General features: G+C 37.7%; 1 protein-coding gene and 1 pseudogene across 1 annotated transcript; one reads left to right on the top strand and one right to left on the bottom strand.

Moving 5' to 3' along the window:
* Positions 1-10,766: 10,766 nt before the first annotated feature.
* On the bottom strand, positions 10,767-12,342 carry LOC103437074 (deoxypodophyllotoxin synthase-like). The gene is made up of 3 exons (XM_008375534.4): positions 11,909-12,342; positions 11,495-11,816; positions 10,767-11,308 (listed from the first exon to the last, which is right to left on the bottom strand). The coding sequence occupies exons 1-3, from the start codon at positions 12,268-12,270 to the stop codon at positions 11,063-11,065; spliced, it is 930 nt and encodes a 309-aa protein (XP_008373756.3). The 5' UTR covers positions 12,271-12,342; the 3' UTR covers positions 10,767-11,062.
* Positions 12,343-14,378: 2,036 nt separating this feature from the next.
* Positions 14,379-14,652, top strand: LOC103412862 (histone H4-like; annotated as a pseudogene).
* Positions 14,653-19,430: the final 4,778 nt, after the last annotated feature.

Here is a 19,430-nt window from a genome sequence, read left to right on the forward strand (position 1 = left end):
AAAAAGAGCTAAGGTTTGTTGGAAATCCACCGAGCTGAGGTACCAAGCCACTGAGCTCCCCGATGCCGAGCCGCGAGTCGTGAGCCAAGAGGGCCTGCAGCCCTTCGTCGAACCCAGAATGAGACACCCATGGCGTCGTCCTTATTCCTTTTTGCTTGGACTTGTGCACCACCACCACGACCACCAAGTTGGTGTAGCCTAGACCAACTCCGATAACCTGCAGTCATCATTGATGAAGGATATGGCCGAGATTTCTTCGAAATCTCATTGGATTCTTTTCGAAATATCATTTTGATTCCATGGCGTCCATCGTTCGTTGCCATCAAGGATGCCCCACCACCAACCTATGATGGTTCTTTAACGAACCATTAACTCACAAACTCACCCCCAATGACTTCTAACCAAGACGCTGTTGACAAAACCGATAGCTATAACTTTCTTCTCCGGTGAGCAGACCTAGCAACGGCTGGGATGCTTTCTTGGACCACCTACGCCCTATTTAGGACATGTTAACTTGGCCCGCAGCAACTGAAAAAAAAAGCTTTTTTTTTTTCTCTTGGGCTCGCTTGCAGCGACCTAGTGAAACTATTTTGCTCAACTCACATGGTAGTGGTGCCCCATGTGATGCACACATTAGATTGCAACCCTCGATGGGCCTTCGGTTTACCCTGCGTTGCATAGGATCTGTGCTCCTATTGTTTTTGGGCTTGGATCTCATTCATGTTCATGATTTAAAAAAAAAAAGGCCTATTAGGCCTTTGGTCCAATGCCTTGAGCCACCAATTATATTGCCTATTTTCTTTAGGCCTTATGGGTTTTAATTTTTTTTTTCACCCAACTTTTAATTTTGGCCCGAAGTCCAAATAATTAAATTATACATTCTATATATATTTTCATATTTTCTTGTTGCATATTTTTGTATATATTGTGTTTGTTTGCAGGTATTATGAACTTGAAGTTCATAATTTCGAACACAAAGTTTCAGAAAACTGCCATCAAAACCTGAAGTTTCTTAACGCACAACACCCATGTTGAGACCCGAAGTTATCCATGCTTAAATCTATTTAAACCAAACCTTGTCTTAGAACCTGAGTGTTCTAATGTTGATGTTTGTGGAAATTGTATTTTCTAAAACACTAATCACACTCTTGTTTTCGCCATTCAATATATTGTCGAACCATAACAAGTTCAATTTTATTGATTTAGAAGTTTTGAACGAGAAACTACTTTATGTTGATACAAGACATGATACCCTAGTTGACTACGACTAGTAGCGAAATCATTGTAGCCAGTTATGGTGTGGAAGAGCTGAATAAGCCTCCGCCATGATCTTTATTTGAAGACTTATGCCTGACGCATATCAAATGGAAGTACATCACTGTCGAGGACTTATGGCTCTTTGACTCGCTATGGACCATTTCAAATCATGCAAAGATGAATTCTTGCCCGAAGCAAAACATGATTGAAACCTTTGCATCCATGAATAGGTACAATTTTGAAGTTTATATCTGATCGAATTTTGACTGGAAGAAAATCTTTCTCGTCTTTCTACATCTAAATTGCTCTTGAAATAACAGTATAAAGAGTGGAAGTTTACCAAATTCTTGAATTTGATTACTACCACACTTATGAGAGAATGGTACCTCAGTAATTCGGCTGGGAGCTACCAAACAGTATAGACCCAGTTTCGGCTGGAGTCTACTGAATGGTAGTGCCCTGCTTCGGCAGAGGTGTACCGAAGGGCATGCTCTGCTTCAGTAGAGGTGTACCAAACAGTATTGCTCTGCTTAGGGAGAGGCTATTGAACAGACCCATCCAGTTTCGTTTGGAGCCTACCAAACCCAAGTCTGGGTCTGTATCTCTCTTACAATTCCATTTCAAGTTTGTTTTACAACATATGGTCAAATCAGGCTTGCCAAGAGGTAGTATCACGCCCAAAGCATGATCCTTGGCACCTAAATACTTCTAGAATAAGGGATAATATTCCCAAACCTCAACCCTATAGATTTTAACTCCGTTTTGATGGAATAGATCATTGGTTTCTGTGCTTTTATCAATGTTGTTGAAGAGTACCATTCCTATAGTCAATTTGTGAGACTAATTTTTCTCCACCTAAAACATTTGGAAGAGCGAAATTTGACATGGAAGGCTATATTGGTCGAACCCCCTTGTATATTTGGTTTACTTTGTGAATAATTTATTTTGTTCTCAGATTTAAGATTGGTGTTTGGATGTCACTATTATTCTCGAATAAAGAGTTACTTAACAAAAATTACCACATATGACTACAATTAACTCATGCTTAGGTATGTTTTGTTGGAAAGTTAGTTGTCTGGTTCTATGCTAACTTCATACCTAATCATCCCTTGACAACCTTTTAGGCTTAGCCAACCTAATTATGGGGCATGGCACTACCCTATATTGTCCAACGGTACTAATTTTACCATGAAGGGAAGCCTTATACTCACTCGTTCTGGAAGAACGCCTTTTGAGCTTTAAGGATATTTGAAAGTATTATTACCATATTGAAACCAATGTAGAAAAATGGAGTAAAATTCCTTGGCATATTACCATATTGCACTTCCTATAAATATAGCAAAAAGCGTATTCTAGAGAAGATGGAACGCTTAACGAGTGGATTACACCCATTCAGGCCCTCTAAGTTGCCGGCCAGAAGCCCGCGATTCCAAAGGAATTTTTGCTATGTATTGTTGGAAATGTGCCCTAAAACCAATCATATGATGATACTTTACGGACATTTCACATGTTAAACTAATCTAGTTTAATATCAAGGGCAAAGATTATTGTTTTAAGCCGTCTCATATAAATGTTATATGCTTAAACGATAAGTCCAAGGAATATGTAATTAGGAGAATGTAATTTAAACAAGTTAGATTCATGAGACCATTCTCTTTCGTATACATATCCTAAACGTTCGTGATCATAGGATTGCCAATTGGGCATTGACAGTCCGTTAAGATCAGTACGTGCTGTGTTTTCTTTCAGGGAGAGTGACTGGTCTCGAGTCATTAGTGTGATTGACACCAAGATAAGCATGTAGGTGCTCAATAGCGAATGAGTCCACTGAACACGATCAACGAGAAGTTCTCATACTCATGTCACATGAGAACTCATGGTTGGGATAATGCAAAGTAGTCCTTTGACCAGAGGCATCATAGTTGTCTTGTGGTTAGGTCCTTGATCTTTGACTATGTCAAAGTTACTCCGTCAGAGGGTGTCCACGACATAGTTAGGGTTAAGCCACTTAGCCATTGAGGCAAGTGAATGCGCAACAAGGGATCTCTAACCTTCAAACTGTTTGAGGGAGAATACTCTATGATATGATTAAGAATCTCTGGCCAGAGTATGAATAAGATTTAGGAAGTCGTTCCAAATCACATTCAAGGTAATCATATAAGTAAGAGAATCACATTGGATAGTAGACATGAATAAACTATTAAACCAAACAATGTGGTCAAGAGTATTGTATTAGAGAAAGACCGTATTGCATTGTAATCCTAAACTGAATAGGTTCTCCATCTCTTCTGATTAGCTTGGGTAACCATAACATGGTGCTAGGTGTCACTCATGGTTTGTGGAGCCCTAAATGTGTATAATAATTAAAGGGAGAATTGAAAGTAAGTTTCAATTCACAATCGATTTGAAAGAGTTCTAATCGCCCACTGCCTCGCTAAAAGGAACCTAATGGATCGTACACTGTGTAAGGTAGAGATTGAAGAAACAAAGGAGATGAGTAAGGACAATTAAATGGTTTAATTGTTTATGGCAAGAATTAATTAATATGTTAATTAATCAAACGAATAAGTTCGTTTTAAACCTTGAGTTAGTTTTGGGCCTTAAAGCCCAAATTGGGCTTCGAATCGTCAAGCCCAGTAGCTTAAGTTGTATGACAACTTAACAAACAAAATTCAAGAAGCCCAAAACAACCCAAAGGCTTGGGAAAACCAGCCATATAGAGAGGGGTAGTGAACTTGGCTTAATTGCAAGTTTGCCACTCCATTGTGAGGTGGTATAAAGGCAACTTTATAGCCATTTCATCCTTAGGGTTTCTTTTAGAGAAAAGATGAGAACACAAGTTCCATTTTTCTCTCTAAGAGGCCGGCCACCCTAGAGGATTTTAGCTAGCAATCTTACTTCCTCTAGGTCACTCACCTCTTCTTCAAGTCCTACCTTGGTGTGGAGACTTAGAGGTTCTCAACTTTGGGAACTTGGAGAATCCTTTCAACCATCCTCATCCAAGAAATCCATGGAGCTAAGAAGAAAGAATGAAGGCCCTCTCCTTGGGTGATTAGCCTTTGCTTATGCAAAGAGGAATCAACAAAGGTATAAAATATCTCAACTCACTATGTTCTTGAGTTGAGTCTTGGTTCACCTTTCTACTAGGCTTTGAATTTCATGGGTAATGTTTTGTTTTTGAGTGCATACAAGCATGATTCCGCCTTTAAATGTTAATTGCATGTCATAGATGTTGCTCAAATGAACATGTTTTTCACAAAATTTCCTTCATGTATGTACGTTTGGGATATCTAGGATGATCCGTGATGTGCAGTTTTGGGCATCATTTTACCATAAGTAAAGACATTATACCTGAGCACTTACTATACCTTAGCATGCTCTATCTTTTCTACAAAGGATTCTAATGGGACATTTGTGGATTGATTCAACCACGTTCTAGATCATTAGATACTTTATAGTATTGATTGATGCTTCCACACATTGGTCGCACGTGTGGTTGTTGTCCATAAGCTGCATTCTCCACACTGGTGGCTCATATTAACAAGCTCAGCGCTCACCATCCTGATTATCTGATTAAATATATTTGATTGGATAAGTTGGAGAATTTACATGTCAGTTGGGTTTTTGAAGTTGAACATGCAGTCCCATGTTCAAACCCAGAACGACCCAGCAGAAGCATTCATTAAACGCCTTCAAATGATTGCGCGATCGATTGGTCATACGTACCAAAGTTCTCGATATCTGCTTAGGGCCATGCAATATTCCAAGCAACCATGTTGGTCTGCCTAAGGCCTGTCATGACCCAACCTTATAAAGCGCGTGTTAGTTAGTTACCAGATACGAACCCGACATATCGCATCTGCACATCTTTGGTTGTGCGGTCTATGTGCCCTTTTGCGCCGCCCTTACGTACAAAAGAACAAAAGGGGTCCTCAAGGAAGGATGGAAATCTATGTCAGTTATGATTTTCCTTCTAATATTTTTTACTAAGAACCTTTGCTAGGTGATCTCTTTACCGCTCGTTTTACAGATTGTCACTTTTATAAGACAGTTTTTGTCACTTTTATAAGACAGTTTTTAGGTCGTTAGGGGGAGATAAGAATGACTCGAATTATCATGGACGTCCCCACTATGTCTCATCTTGATCCCAATCTAGATCGTCATAGTATAACTAGAAACTTCCTCTGATTTAGCAAAAGTGACAAGATCACATATACCAGCTGCAAATATGCCTGCAAAGATGTGCACCAAATGTACAATGAACCTTCGTCTCGAAAGCAGGAATGCCACTACTGTGGCCAACCCTCGTACATTGACGACTAGCTAATTAATCTGTCCTGCGCTAGAAGCGTGACAGATTACTCGGTTCGAGGATTCGTTTCCCCAAAAATGGAGGAACGTGGCACAAACGAATCCACCTCTTGATGTTGTCTCAATCCTTTTCATCTCATGAGATTAAATCCGGATTACTCCCGAGACTTAAAGTTCTTGGTCCAGTATACTAGTTTGGATGAGATATGGAATTGAAATGAGATTATCATAGATGATGTTTCATTTATATGGTTACTACCGATATAAATGATAAGCAACGATAACGAACCGCATTTTATTGATTAGCATCAATGTAGAACTGATTGGTTAACTAGAAGAATCAATCTATGATGAATGAGATGAATGAAATAGTGCGAATGACTCCTTATGGCGCAAGGTTTCTCTCATATGCCATGTGATTGATTACAGCATTGCAAACGTGGTTGTAGTATCTCTGGGATCCTGATATGAACCTTACATGGAGTTTCCAAAGGACTTACATGTACTGATTCAAATAGTTCTAGACCATAAGAACACTTTCTCGGTTCTTTAAGAGTCCTTCACTTTGCAGATGCAGAACTATTTGGGCGAATGTGGTATACCTTTATAAGTGAATATTTTATCAGCTAAGGATATATGCCCCTGCATGTACAAAATCTAAAATTGCTAGAGTTGAGAATACTAACTCGCACCTAAAGTCGAACTTTAAGATGAATGATCTTGGAAGAAATCAACATTACCTCAACCTGAAGTTTCAAGCTAGTTTTGATGGTATTCTAGTCCATTACTTAAACTAGACCCATAAAGTGTTATGTCTGAGTATACCCTGATCGTCTGTATGCTAGATGAAAATGAGACCTTTATGAAGGGTATGGAGCATAAGGTTCTATATTGGAACATAAGGCAGCCATATCTAAATACCATGGGCATTTGTTGTACTTAGCTCAAATGCACTAGATCAGATATCTTATGTGCTGATAATCTTTTGGAATAAAGTAGCACTGTGCTTACACTCCACCACCAAATTTGGTGTTAAAGACGTTTTTCCATTACTACAGATTTGGGCTTATCTATCCCAATGCATCTCATAATAGATCATACCCCCTTGATCTTCGAAATGATGCCTACCTTGTGGGATTTACTGAATCAGACCATCTTTCTGACCTCATAAGGTACGTTCCCGAATGGTTATGTCTTTATCATTAAGGAACATTGCAATATCTTGGAGGTTAACCAGATAGACTTTTTGTTGCGAAACATTTGAATCGTTCCAAAACTCACTATGTATCATCACGTGAGAGATATGGTCGAGAACTCTTGTTGAGCATATTCAAAATCCTTGCAATTTTCATCCATCATTGAATCCCAACAACGATCCATGAAGACAACGTTGTATATATCGATCGGATTATGATACATCCAACAAGTCAACACCAAGCATATTGTGTCTACATTAGCATGAGCATCAGAAGATTGAAGTCAAGTAGTCTGATCCCTTACGACCTTGTCGACCTCTACACAACGTCGTTGCCGAAGTCTACCTTCCAGATGAAGGAAAAATTTTGTCCTAGCTAAGAACATGTGAGAACATTTGAACACATAAGCAAACTAATAACACTTTAAAGTAGGTATGCATTAAAAAACAATTCTAAAACCCATGACTTTCAAAGCCTAGTGAATGGTGAACCATAAGACTCTTTAACAACAATAAAGAGAAGAAAGGATTTTAAGATTCATTACCCTTGAAGCTCATCCTTGTTTACATAAAGGATTCACCTAAGTGGAGGGCCTTCAAGTCACCTCCTAGCTCCTTAGATCTTCCTTGTGCTTTTCTTCCTTTTGATACTCCTTTGCTCCTTGAGGATGTGAGGAAAGGATCTCCAAGAACACCAAAGGTTTAGTGTCTCTAAGTCTCCACACCAAGGTTGAGGTGTGAAGAAGAAATGGATGACTTAGAGGAAGAAAAGATTGCTAGCTATTTTTCCCCTAAGTGGCCGGCCTCTTTAGAGAAAAAGAGAGAAAAGGTTTCTCTTCTTTGCCTCAAGAAAACCCTAGTGAGAGAATGGCTATAAAGTTGCCTTTATACCACCTCACATGTGAGTGGCAATTAACCCAAGTTTGCTACCACTCACCCTTGGCTGGTTTTGACTTTGTTTATTGGGCTATTTGCCCAATTTGTTTTAGTTGTCATACAACTTAAACATAATGGGCCTTGTGGACCAAAAACACTTTTGGGCATCGAGACCTGAAACTAACTTAAAAGCCTACGAACTTTTAGTATAATTAATTAACTAATTAATTAATCTTGACCATTCTCAATTAAACCATTTAATTGCTTATCCATCTCATTTATATTTCTTCACTTTCATCCTTACTCGGTGTACGATCCATTAGGTTCCAATTAGCGTGGTAATGGGCGATTGTTACTTTTGACGATCAATTGTGAATTGAAACTACATTTTAATACTCCCTATGATGAAGATTAGTGTTTGCTAATCTTCAGGGCTTCAACAAACCATGAGTGACACCTAGCAGTATGTCATGACTTCCCAAGTTAAGTAGAAGTGATTAGAGAACCTATCCAGTTACAATTACAATGCAATACAGTCATTCTCCAATAAAATACTCTTAATCACATTATTTAAGTGATAGTTTGTTTCATGTCTACTATCTAATGTGATACTTCTCTATATGATTCAATTAAATATGATTTGAAATAAACTTCCTAAGTCATATTCGTATGCTTTGGCCAAAGACTCCCGAATCATGTCTCAGAGTATTCTCCCTCAACCATGGAAGGTTAGAGACTCCTTGTTGTGCATTCATATGCCTACATAACTAGATAGGTTGATCCCAACAATGTTGTGGACACTCTCGATTGAATGCCTTTGACATGATCAAAGATCAAGGACCTAACCATTAGACATCTATGATGCCTCAGGTCAAATGACTACTTTTCATATTGCAACTTTTGAGTTCTTACATGACATGTATGTTCGAACTCTCTTTCGATCGTAGTTTAGTGTACTCAATTACCTTTTGAGCACCTATGTGTTTGCCTTAGTGTCCAACACTAAATGACTTGAGACTAGTCATACTCACGCTTGAGTTAACATAACACATACTAACCTTAGCAGATTGTCAATGGCCAATTGGTAATCCTATGGCTAGGAACGTTTTAGGAATGAACTTAAGAGAAAGGTCTCGTTAATCTAACTTACTTAGATCACTTCTCTCTTAGATTAAATACATTCCTTGGATTCCCTTATTGCTTAAACACATAATACAATAAATAATGATTAACAATAAGTTTTGCCTTTCATTAAACATATAATAGTTTACACAATAAGTATTCCACATCAAATGAGTGGCTTTGTGGGCATACTTCCAACACTAGAAGCTTGTCCAAGGAATTGGTATGCGTAACTTTCTCATTTGCGATGCTTGTAGTTTCATTTGGAAGTTTTGTCAAACTCTGGAGGAGTGTCCAGAAGTATACTCACTTGACCTTATGTATTCTTTTTCCCTACGATTAGGAGCATTTTTCCCACTGGGTTTTTGCTACCTAACTAGGTTTTAACAAGGCACCCATCATGGGCTCGTTATATCCTTGTGAGCTCTTTTACTTGCGTCCAGAAGACGTATAGTTTTGACTTAATGCAACTTCTCACTTTTCTCCTTAGCCTATGGATTTTTCTCCCACCTTGGGTTTTTCCATAGCAAGGTTTTGTGAGTTTTACTACCCATGCATTCTTTTGTTCGTTTTGAGACTTCCATTCGCTACTTGTGCCGACTAGACGAGATGACTTCATTAATTGCTGCTACATTTGCTTGAAGATCTGATGCGCCATCTACTTGAGTATTTGCACACTCAAGGGGGAGTGTTGTGACATATGTTTTTATCAACATTGTGATTGTGTAAATCCTAAGCAGAGATAAAATAAGAATCCTTTGGGATCTAAAAAATCTTTCCTAATAGACTTTGTATTACTTGGAGAGCAAGTTTCTCTCCTCCTTATTACTATAAATAAAGGTACAAGGACTGGGGGATAAACACACAATTCCTCAAGTCTATTCTTCAATCTTTTTCTCTTCCTTTTGCCGCACCCCTTTGTAGAATATAGGCCACAACAATAATTTCATTATAAACAACAAAATGGAATGACATATATATTAGGAAGTATTGGAACATAATGAAAACATTGGGAACATGCATATAATGTGTATTCATTTAAGTATTCAACAAGTCTCTTACAATTTATTGGAAAAAGTAAAATGCAAAATAAAAGTAATCTATTTTCTGTCTAAGTGAGTCAGCAACCTAGGCGGGTATGGGCAGGCTAGGTGAGTGCCTTGGCGGTATAGGCAGGCGCCTTAGTAGGTCTATGCGTCCTTTCTTAATTTTCAAATGTCTAGACATTAATCGGGATGGTGACCAACCGCCTAGTGCCTAGGCGGGGATTTTTAAAACAGCGGTCATTTATGACTTATCCCACATTCCAATCCTCCTATATCATTGTATCAAGAAACTAAAAATATTCGGCTTCTTTATTCTTCAAATTATTGTTATCTTTCTTTCTTTTAAACACATTCTCCTTCTCTTCTAGATTTCGTACTATAGTGATAGAAAGTGTATGGAAAAGGACACTAGCATCTCTAAGTTTTCGAAAAGGATGAGAATAACACTTAAGGGGTGTATCCAATTGAGATTATGATAGATTTTAAAAGAATTTAGAAATCAAGTGTATTTAATTAAAATTTTAAATGAATTTGTCAAATTCTAGTGGTATTCAATTTTGATTTTTAAAGAGTTTAAGGGGTGTATCCAATTAAGATTATGATATATTTTAAAAGAATTCAGAAATCAGGTGTATTTAATTAAAATTTTAAATGAATCTGTCAAATTCTAATGGTATTCAATTTTGATTTTTAAAGAGTTTGTCAAAATCTTGTGGTATTCAACCTTGAGTTTTTTAAAATGTTTCAAAATCTAGTTGTATCCAAAATTCAATGAATTTGTTGGGATTTAGGAGTTGGTGGATTTTGGTGGAGTGGAAAATGGAGACTTGTGAATTCGAAGGGAGAAATATGACATTTTTGGTTAAACGAGTCATGCCCATTAGGAATTATCAGTCACACAACTCTTCAATGGAGAACTGTTTATTTTCTGAATAGTATGGCCATTAGATTGCATCACATACAAGATTAAAGGCCATTATTTAACTACCAAAAGTACCAATTTGGCATACATCTTTCTGCATTAATTCCAATCGGTGGCAGCCAAATAAACTCAGTGACGGCTGCCAATCATCCACACTGTGCTGCAACTTGACAGTAAATAAGAAACAACGCCATGACATAAAGATATACCAAACTACAAACACAGGCTACACAGCCTTATGTTTTGACAGGAAAGAAATACAAAGAAACGAGAAGAGGTAAAGAAAGGTAAATAAGGAGAGAAGATTGCCTTGTAGCCTTAGACCTAGACAAATCAAACGCCACAATATGCCTTGACGGTATAGTCAGGTCCAAGGCTGGAGCCATTTTTCTTGAAATATTGAATATATTCCAAGTTATTCAATGGCTTATACTGTAGGGGGTGGTCCTCGTCTATAAGCTCCTTCTGTATATGTGTTTCCCCTACCCTGAATGAAAATAGTCCGAGTGAGTGTCGTACATCATTCACGCTCAAGGTCACTCGATGTTTACAAGCTCGTATTCTGTCGTTGCTCCAAACCTGAGTCCAGCAAAACCACACAAACATTCCCGCTAAGAAATATATTATTATATTTTCCATTACAAAATATTGATAATTTGATTACAAAATATATCATTTCAAATGTTTTGCACCTTTAGAAATTAACAATAGTCATGATAATTTGATTACGTATGTACGTATCACATAATTGTGTTTGTGGCATACCTGAAATGCATCACCTGCTAGAAATATGAAGGACGAAGGCAGAGGATCAAAACATATCCACTCATCGTCCTTTGAACATATTTCCAGACCTTTGACATGATTTTGATAGAGTATGGTGCTAAAGTTTTTATCTGTATGACCGGGCAGACCCACATTAGTTCCAGTTTTCACAGGCTCACTGTATTTGTTAAATCGGCACGTGTGAACAGTCAATTGAAGGTGATCATCATGGTACTCCTCTACACCATAGTTTTCAAACACCATTCTCGTGACAGCATGATGTAGTTCTTCCATCACTTTTGTATACAAATCGGCACTCTCACTGCCCAACAAAGAACAAATCAATTGTGTAAATGTACTTAAAAAAAAAAAAATTTCGATCTTTCTGGTGGAATTAAGTTGAGTAAATCATACCGAAATACATCATTTCCATTAGGCCAAAAATGATGTTCGAATATCTGAGTTTGTTCAGGTTTTGTAGCACCAGCAATCCCCAAACTTTCAAAAGCTGCGGTCTTAACTTTTATGTAGCCAGTGGGGTAAGGCTTTTCATAAGAACTTTTCACTTTCATTTCAGTTGGGAAATCAAACAACTCGTCCAACGTGTCGAAGAAAGTACTGCGAACCTCCGAAGGAATTTTGTTGGGTAATATTGCCACGAAACAGCCAAGCTCCTCGAGTGCATGGCAAATGTCTTTGCGTATTGAGAGCCAAGAACTTGTCCCAGGCTTGAAGCAGTCTTCATTGGAGAAATCTACTATTGCTAGTTTGGCCATTGTTTGAGTATGCTGTATGTGAAGAGGTTTTGAGGGTTCTAGGTTAAACTGCTAGATGTGTATACCTAACTAACCAAAATGACATTTATAGAGAAGCATGAATGTTATGTATTTTCTGATTTCTTTAATATATTATACCTATTTTTTAATTTTTTATTACAAGTGACTTCTACTTAGTTTGTGGTGTGAAGGATTTGAATCCGACCAATAATGCAATAAGTTGAAGACGAATGCTCTATTCAATAGGCAATCCACTACTTTTCTATGTACACTTGATTTGCGTGACTTATTATCAGAATAATCTGTCCATGACTTATTATCAGAATAATCTGTCTCTCTATTTGGCTTGTAAACCAAGATTTAAATCATTGAAGATATCAACCATGTGATTCATGTATTGCTGTGAACAACAGTGAAGTCTTGTCCTATATTATTTGGAGTTTGCATTCATGATTAGATTTCTTGCTTAGATGTGGTAATGGAAGCACAAGACAACCATAAATGATAAGAATCTTAATAATTTCTTGAGTTAGGGGTTTAGTGATATACGTCGGACTCTGATTGAAATGTACTAATAAAGTTAAGTCGACGTAATTTACTTGATATTATAACACTAGATGCAAAGTTGGATTACTGTAATTTAGTGATTTACGTCTTTATCAATCGCTTTCCTTGTCGCCTATAGGACAAAGTTAACATAATTAAAAGTCGGTTGGCATAAGATTTATGCATGAATACAGCAAGGTAACTGCTGCTTTCCTTAAAGTTTTATATCAAAACTTTTGGCCGAGTTTACTAGCTCTATATCTGCTGACCTGAATCATTCGGCCAAAATCAAGTAAGGGAAACAAGCCGGCTGACGTCCTTTGGCAGGTACGTGAAATGACAAATTCAAGAGAAGTTGTTTTTCACTCACCATTAAAAACGAATGACAAATTTTAGAGATATTACTAGTTCTTGGCATCTCATGTACTCATTTAAAGAGATATTACATGTTCTTGGATTAAAAGACAAATTAGGTCCATCATATATTTTTGCACGAGCCTTTCTTGACCTATTTGGATCCTCTTGGTCATCATTAGACTCTCCATCAATATACCCATCTCGCTCATCCGCCACAATCATGTTGTGTAATATGATGAAAGACATCATGATGGAGTCCAAATTTTCTCGATTCCACCCTCTTGCCAGTTCCTTAATGATTTTCCACCGTGCTTGTAGAATACCGAATGCTCTCTCAACATCTTTCCGGTATGCCTCTTGGTGTAAGGTAAACCACTTTTCGGCGTTGTTCATCAGATTCTGATGCGCCATCTCTCTATTTCTTGGCTTGTAACTGTGACCAGCAATAGAGCCATCCCATTGAGGTTGCACTGCTACAAAAGGGCCTTATAGTGTCAGTAGGTGGCGTCGGTTTAATATAATATAGTGGCGCATAAGACAGTTGCGACACTAACTGAACATGACGTCGAATTTACTGTCGCTTTTAAGCGTCATAAAATTCCTACGTCGGTTTAAGCACATATATTTTAATAATTTTTAAATACAGGCGTCGCTTTAAGAAAAACAGTGTCGCTTTTAAGCGACATAAAGTATGGGTGTCGCTTTAAAGCGACACAAATTATTGTTTTTAAATATTTTAAAGCTTGCGTCGGTTCTATAAAGCGACACAAATTATTTTTTAAAATATTTTAAGAAAAACAGTGTCGCTTTTAAGCGACATAAAGTATGGGTGTCGCTTTAAAGCGACACAAATTATTTTTTTAAATATTTTAAAGCTTGCGTCAGTTCTATAAAGCGACACATTTTTAAAATATTTTAAAGCTTGTGTCGGTTCTATAAAGCGACACAAATTATTTTTTTAAATATTTTAAAGAAATCCATCACCCAAACCCACGGCACGGATCGCAACCCTTAACCGTCGATTGCACCCAATCCACGGTCCTCGCGTTCCCCCCAAATCTCACGTAAAGAAACACAACCCACGTATCAAAGCTCCCAAACCTCTCTATATAAACCCCCTCCACCTGACCTCTCCGACACTGTAACTTGCTCTCTCAATTCAAATATCCGATCCCAAATCAAACCCTAATTTCATTTCCGCAACAATGATTGGACGCGGCAAGGGAGGCAAGGGGCTGGGCAAGGAAGGAGCCAAGGGGCATAGAAAGGTGCTGAGGGACAACATCCAGGGCATCACAAAGCCTGTCATCCGCCGTCTGGCTCGCCGTGGCGGCGTCAAGCGGATCAATCTTCTTGGAGAATGTGATTTGTGATGCCGTGACTTACACCGAGCATGCCAGGAGGAAGACAGTGACGGGGATGGACGTCGTCTATGCGCTCAAGAGGCAGGGCAGGACTCTGTACGGGTTCGAGGGTTAGTTTGTTAGGGTTTCAGATTGAGGATTTATGTAAATTGGTTGGTTGGTGTGGTGGTGGTTGGTAGATTTAGGTGACGAAGTGCAGGAATTTAACGTTTTTAGTTTGGATTTTAATGGAACATGAATCTATTTTCATTCCAATTTTGATCTGTTTTGTTTCCATCGAAGTTGTATTTGGATTTTTTTGTTTCTTGATTACTTTGATATTTTTACATTAGGAGGATTTTTACTTTGATATTTGGATTTTTCTGTTTTGTTTCTATTGAAGTTGTATTTGAATATTTTATTTATTTAAATGTTATCTGAACCGACACACGGTTCTATATTATATAGTTTATTTTATTAGCTTACGTCGCTATAAACCGACACTAGTTTCTATATTATATAGTTTATTTTATTAGTTTACGTCGCTTTAAACCGACGTTAGAGTCAGTGTCGCTTTAAACCGACGCTGTGTAGTGTCAGATTAAGCGCACAAAGCGACACTGATAGCCTTTAGTGACGCTAGCATTAGTGTCGCTATGCCAATCCGACATTACATTGTTTAATGTCGGATTTGTGCTTAATTTTCGACAGAAATTGGGTTTCTTGTCGGATTTAGCTCCGCCGGTGATAGCTTGTATTGTAGTAGTGTTGTTCTTCAGTTGCCTGATCCGCCATGACCCCAGCCATGGCTACCATATATGATGTATTGTGCCATGCTTCATCTTCTTCATCGGACTCCTCATCTTCTCACCCCCTATTTGGAACTCGAAGAGGATCGAAAATTGGAATTCATTGCAAACTTGAATTGAAAGAGATTGAATTAAAAGAGATATTGGAGAGGGCAAAGCTGAAGGTGTGTGAATTATAGGCCAATATCCACCCTATTTATAGACATTGGAAGCTGAAGATAAGAAGTGCCAGGCATATAAAAATCCTATAAAAAATTCCCACAACCAATTACATCTTGACACGTGGCACTCGAAATCCTATCCGAAAAATTATTGAGATTCCTTATCGACAAAAAATCTAGAGAGTTACTCACAAATCGACATTTGACATTCGAAATCTGAGAAGTAAAATTATTGAGATTCCTTATCGACAAGAAATCTGCAAAGTTACTCACAGATCGACACATGGCACTCAAAATCCAAGGCATAAAATTAATGAGATTCCTTATTGACAAGAAATCTTCAAAGTTACTCACACATCGACATGTGACACTCAAAATCTGAGGCGTAAAATTATTAAGATTCTTTATCGACAAGAAATTTGCAATGTTACTCACACATCGACACGTTACACTCGAAATCCGAGATGTAAAATTATTGAGATTCCACCTCGAAAAATTATTAATAATCCATAATGTAAAATTATTTAGGTAGTTTAATTTAAGTAACCATATTAATTCAATTAAAATAATAAATTATGTTTGGCCCTATAGCCCTTTGGCCCCCTCGGTTGGAGATGATTTTTTGTCACAGGGCTATGTTTGGCCTATGGCTCTCTGGTTCTTGGTTGGAGATGGTAAAAAAAATGGTCTGACACTGTTCATTAAAATATTAATTTCTTAGAGGGCTATAGGGCCAAAGAGAGCCCTCTAGAGGGGCCTAAGGGACTAGCTGGGTGGTCACGTGACCACTCGGAAGCCCAGATTAGTTGATTTGAGGACCTCCGAGGACTACCCAAGTTTGGTCATGTGGTGGAGAAGAAGAGTGCAACGGCGGACAGGCGGCTGCAGGTTATGCAAATGATTGACGAAGAGGAAGAAGACTATTATGTTTTTTTAAAAGACTTGGACAAACAACGTCGTTTTGAGTCAAGCCATTTTTTTAGTACAACAATGTATTTAGACTAAGGGGAGGGTAGAATTCGGCTAAGTAAGATAATGTGCAGCCGAATTTAGCCATTTAAAACAAAATAGTTAAAAGCAAGTTTTCTTATTAAGCTACGTAAGGGACAAGCTTGGGAACATAGAGGTTGAATGTAGAATAGTGACAAAATTAAAGAAAAAAGAATACAAAAATTTACGTTGCCAAGAATCGAACCTTTGCTCCTAGGTGAAAGCTAAATATACAAAAATTTAAGTTGCCAAAACATTTCACATCATTCAGGTAATATAGACAAAACATTTTATTTATGAAGCAATGCCCTATTAAACCCACCCCTTGTTCGGCACAACGAAAGCTGATTGATACGGAAAAGCTGCGCTGGGCTTTCTTTTCTTCGCTCCGATCAAACGATTTGGAATTAAATTCTGGAACTTTGATACAATTATCTTGAAAGACCCACAAATCTACTCCATTGAAATTACTCCAAAATCCCTTCGTTTGATCACTTTTTTCCCAAAATAAATTCGCATGTAGAGTGAGTTGAAACCAAATTTGCGCACATCCGCAGGCGGAGGCGAAATCCAATCGAAATAGTCCATGATCACCGACGAGTGGAGAATGAGGTTGATTGGGGACTGTGGTTGAATCTGAAAATAACTACCTACATATCTCTGGAGAGATGTATCAAACCATGGATGCAGTTTTGAAAATAGCCTATGGCGGGATGTTGGACTATCTTTATTTTTAAGTGTTTTTTTTTTGTTTATTTTATTTTCCGTTAGTTTATTATTTGATTTTCTTTTTCTTTTTTTTATTTTACTGTTATTTATTTTTCCACACATTGAGGACACTGTGTGATTTAAGTTTGGGGGTGGGGCAGTAAATTTTAGATTTTTAATTTTTTGAGTCAGTTAAAATTTTTCATTTTTAAGTTAATATCCATAAATTATTTTAAACTTTAAAACAAATGGACAGGGTGAAGGTTAATCTCACAATAAAGTCTTTTTTATTTATTACTGCTTAGACCCAAATTCACGTGTTATACTTTCAAAATTTACACATTCACACCAACATGGTTTGTGGGGAGTGAGATTGAAGCAATTGCTTTTTGTCCAAGTATATTTAAATTTTTGTTCAAAGTAAAGTAAAATTTAGTTCTTGTTACAATTAAAGTAATAATTGTTCCACCTAAGACTTTACTTAGTAACCAAGCCAGCAGTGATTGTCATAGCCCGTACCGGAAAATAATTCTTGTTGACGTAAATTGACGAAAATGCCCATGGATGTTAAATTGTGTGATGTGGTTTAAGTGTTGTTTTTGGGTCAATATTCTTAAATCCTAATTGTTTGGAACCAATTAGGATTAGGTTATTATGTATTTTGGTTGTTGACCAATCCTAGGCCACACACACATCCTCTCTCTCTCTCTCTCAGACTTACTTTCTCTCTCTTCTCTCTTGTACGGACTACACCCAAAATCCATCGAAAGTGTGAAGATCGAGGGTGTGAAGCACAACATTGTGTTCGTGAGAACCATATGAGTTGAATGGTACCATTTTCAGGTAAGAACTCCTTTGAAAACTCGTGAAATCTGAACCCCGATTTGAGGTACTATTCATGCTCACGTAAAATGTTGATTTTTAAGGAATTTTAAGGGCATAGGAAGCTTTAGGAGGTCCTAAGGAAGCTCAGAGTGGTTCGTTGGGTGAAATTGGACGTCGGGATCGTGATTTTCAAGCTTGGCTGGATTTTGTGGAATTTCTCTGACGAGATTCCGTGACTTTTGGAGCTTCAAATTGGTAAGGAAATGTTCTTCAAGTTGTAAGCTTCATTTTGGAGCAAATTTCGTAGGAAATGGATGAAAAATGAGTGAGATATAGCAATTTGAAAAATTCCCAGTTTTCCAGCAACGACGACGGTCGCCGGAGTCTGAGGTTGAAGACGACGGAATATTCCGCCAATTCTGACGGAATATTTTGACGCCGTCAGTTAAGTTTAACGGAATCTGTTAGGATTTAGCGGAATATTCCCTAATTGCCATTACTGTTTCCGTTAGGGTTTCCTGCGCGTGGTCGCGCGTTTTGCTGTGCACTCGCCGGCTCGTGGTGACTCGTGGGTGGATGAAAAATTATTTTAAAAATTTGGGAATGATCCTGAGGTTGTGTAGGTCACTGTGGTATATTCATATACCCAAATTGAGCTTTGTATGAGAAGTTATTAGCTAGTTTTGCCTATGTGCTTTAAATAACGTTTTTAAAGTTAATTCGCATATAGGTGAGACTTATCCCGAGGACAAGCGTGTTCAAGGGCGACTCGGGGGCTACGACCTTTCGACATACCAGTGAGTGGGCTTTTGGTTGTCAGTATATATTTATATACTTGATATTTTCCCAAAAATCTGTGTTTAAATGAAAGTATGCCGTAAATGTCATGCATATAAGCATAATTCATATATGGATTGGTATATGATGCTTTATATATATATATATATATTTATGTGTGATGCTGTGGACGCTCAGGTAAGCTCAGGTGAGTTATGTTTGGTTATGTAAATTGTCGATGATGTGATATGTGATTGAATAACGTTGAGCTTATAAAACTGCACTTAGGGTGATTGTGATTTAGCCAGAGATATGGCACATGCCTGTATATAATGTCACCTGCCGCACCATATGCTCATATTGGATCCAATTTAGGTGCATAGTCCTGTCGCATAGACCATCTTAGGTGGTTCTGACTCGTAGGTGACTAGCGATTTATTGCCCAGCTATTATGTGTGAGTAGAATTGAGCATGATTATATTACACCCATTATTGTCGTACAGACCTTTTCATTTGGTTCTGACTCTTATGCAGTATAGTGCTGAAGGAAATTTTGTGAAAAACATGTTCATTTAAGCAACATCTATAGCATGCAATTAACAATTAAAAGGCGGAATCATGCTTGTATGCACTTAAAAACAAAA

This window comes from Malus domestica, chromosome 06, assembly GCF_042453785.1.
Source record: "Malus domestica chromosome 06, GDT2T_hap1".
Classification (NCBI taxonomy): domain Eukaryota; kingdom Viridiplantae; phylum Streptophyta; class Magnoliopsida; order Rosales; family Rosaceae; genus Malus; species Malus domestica.

What these genes read in the sequence shown, in the direction of transcription:
- LOC103437074 (XM_008375534.4), bottom strand. Translation starts at nt 12,270, where the DNA reads ATGGCCAAACTAGCAATAGTAGATTTCTCCAATGAAGACTGCTTCAAG. An exon ending in AATGGAAATGATGTATTTCG is followed by an intron (nt 11,817 to 11,908) that starts GTATGATTTACT and finishes TTTGTTGGGCAG; the next exon opens with TGAGAGTGCCGATTTGTATA. An exon ending in TAGCAGGTGATGCATTTCAG is followed by an intron (nt 11,309 to 11,494) that starts GTATGCCACAAA and finishes TGCTGGACTCAG; the next exon opens with GTTTGGAGCAACGACAGAAT.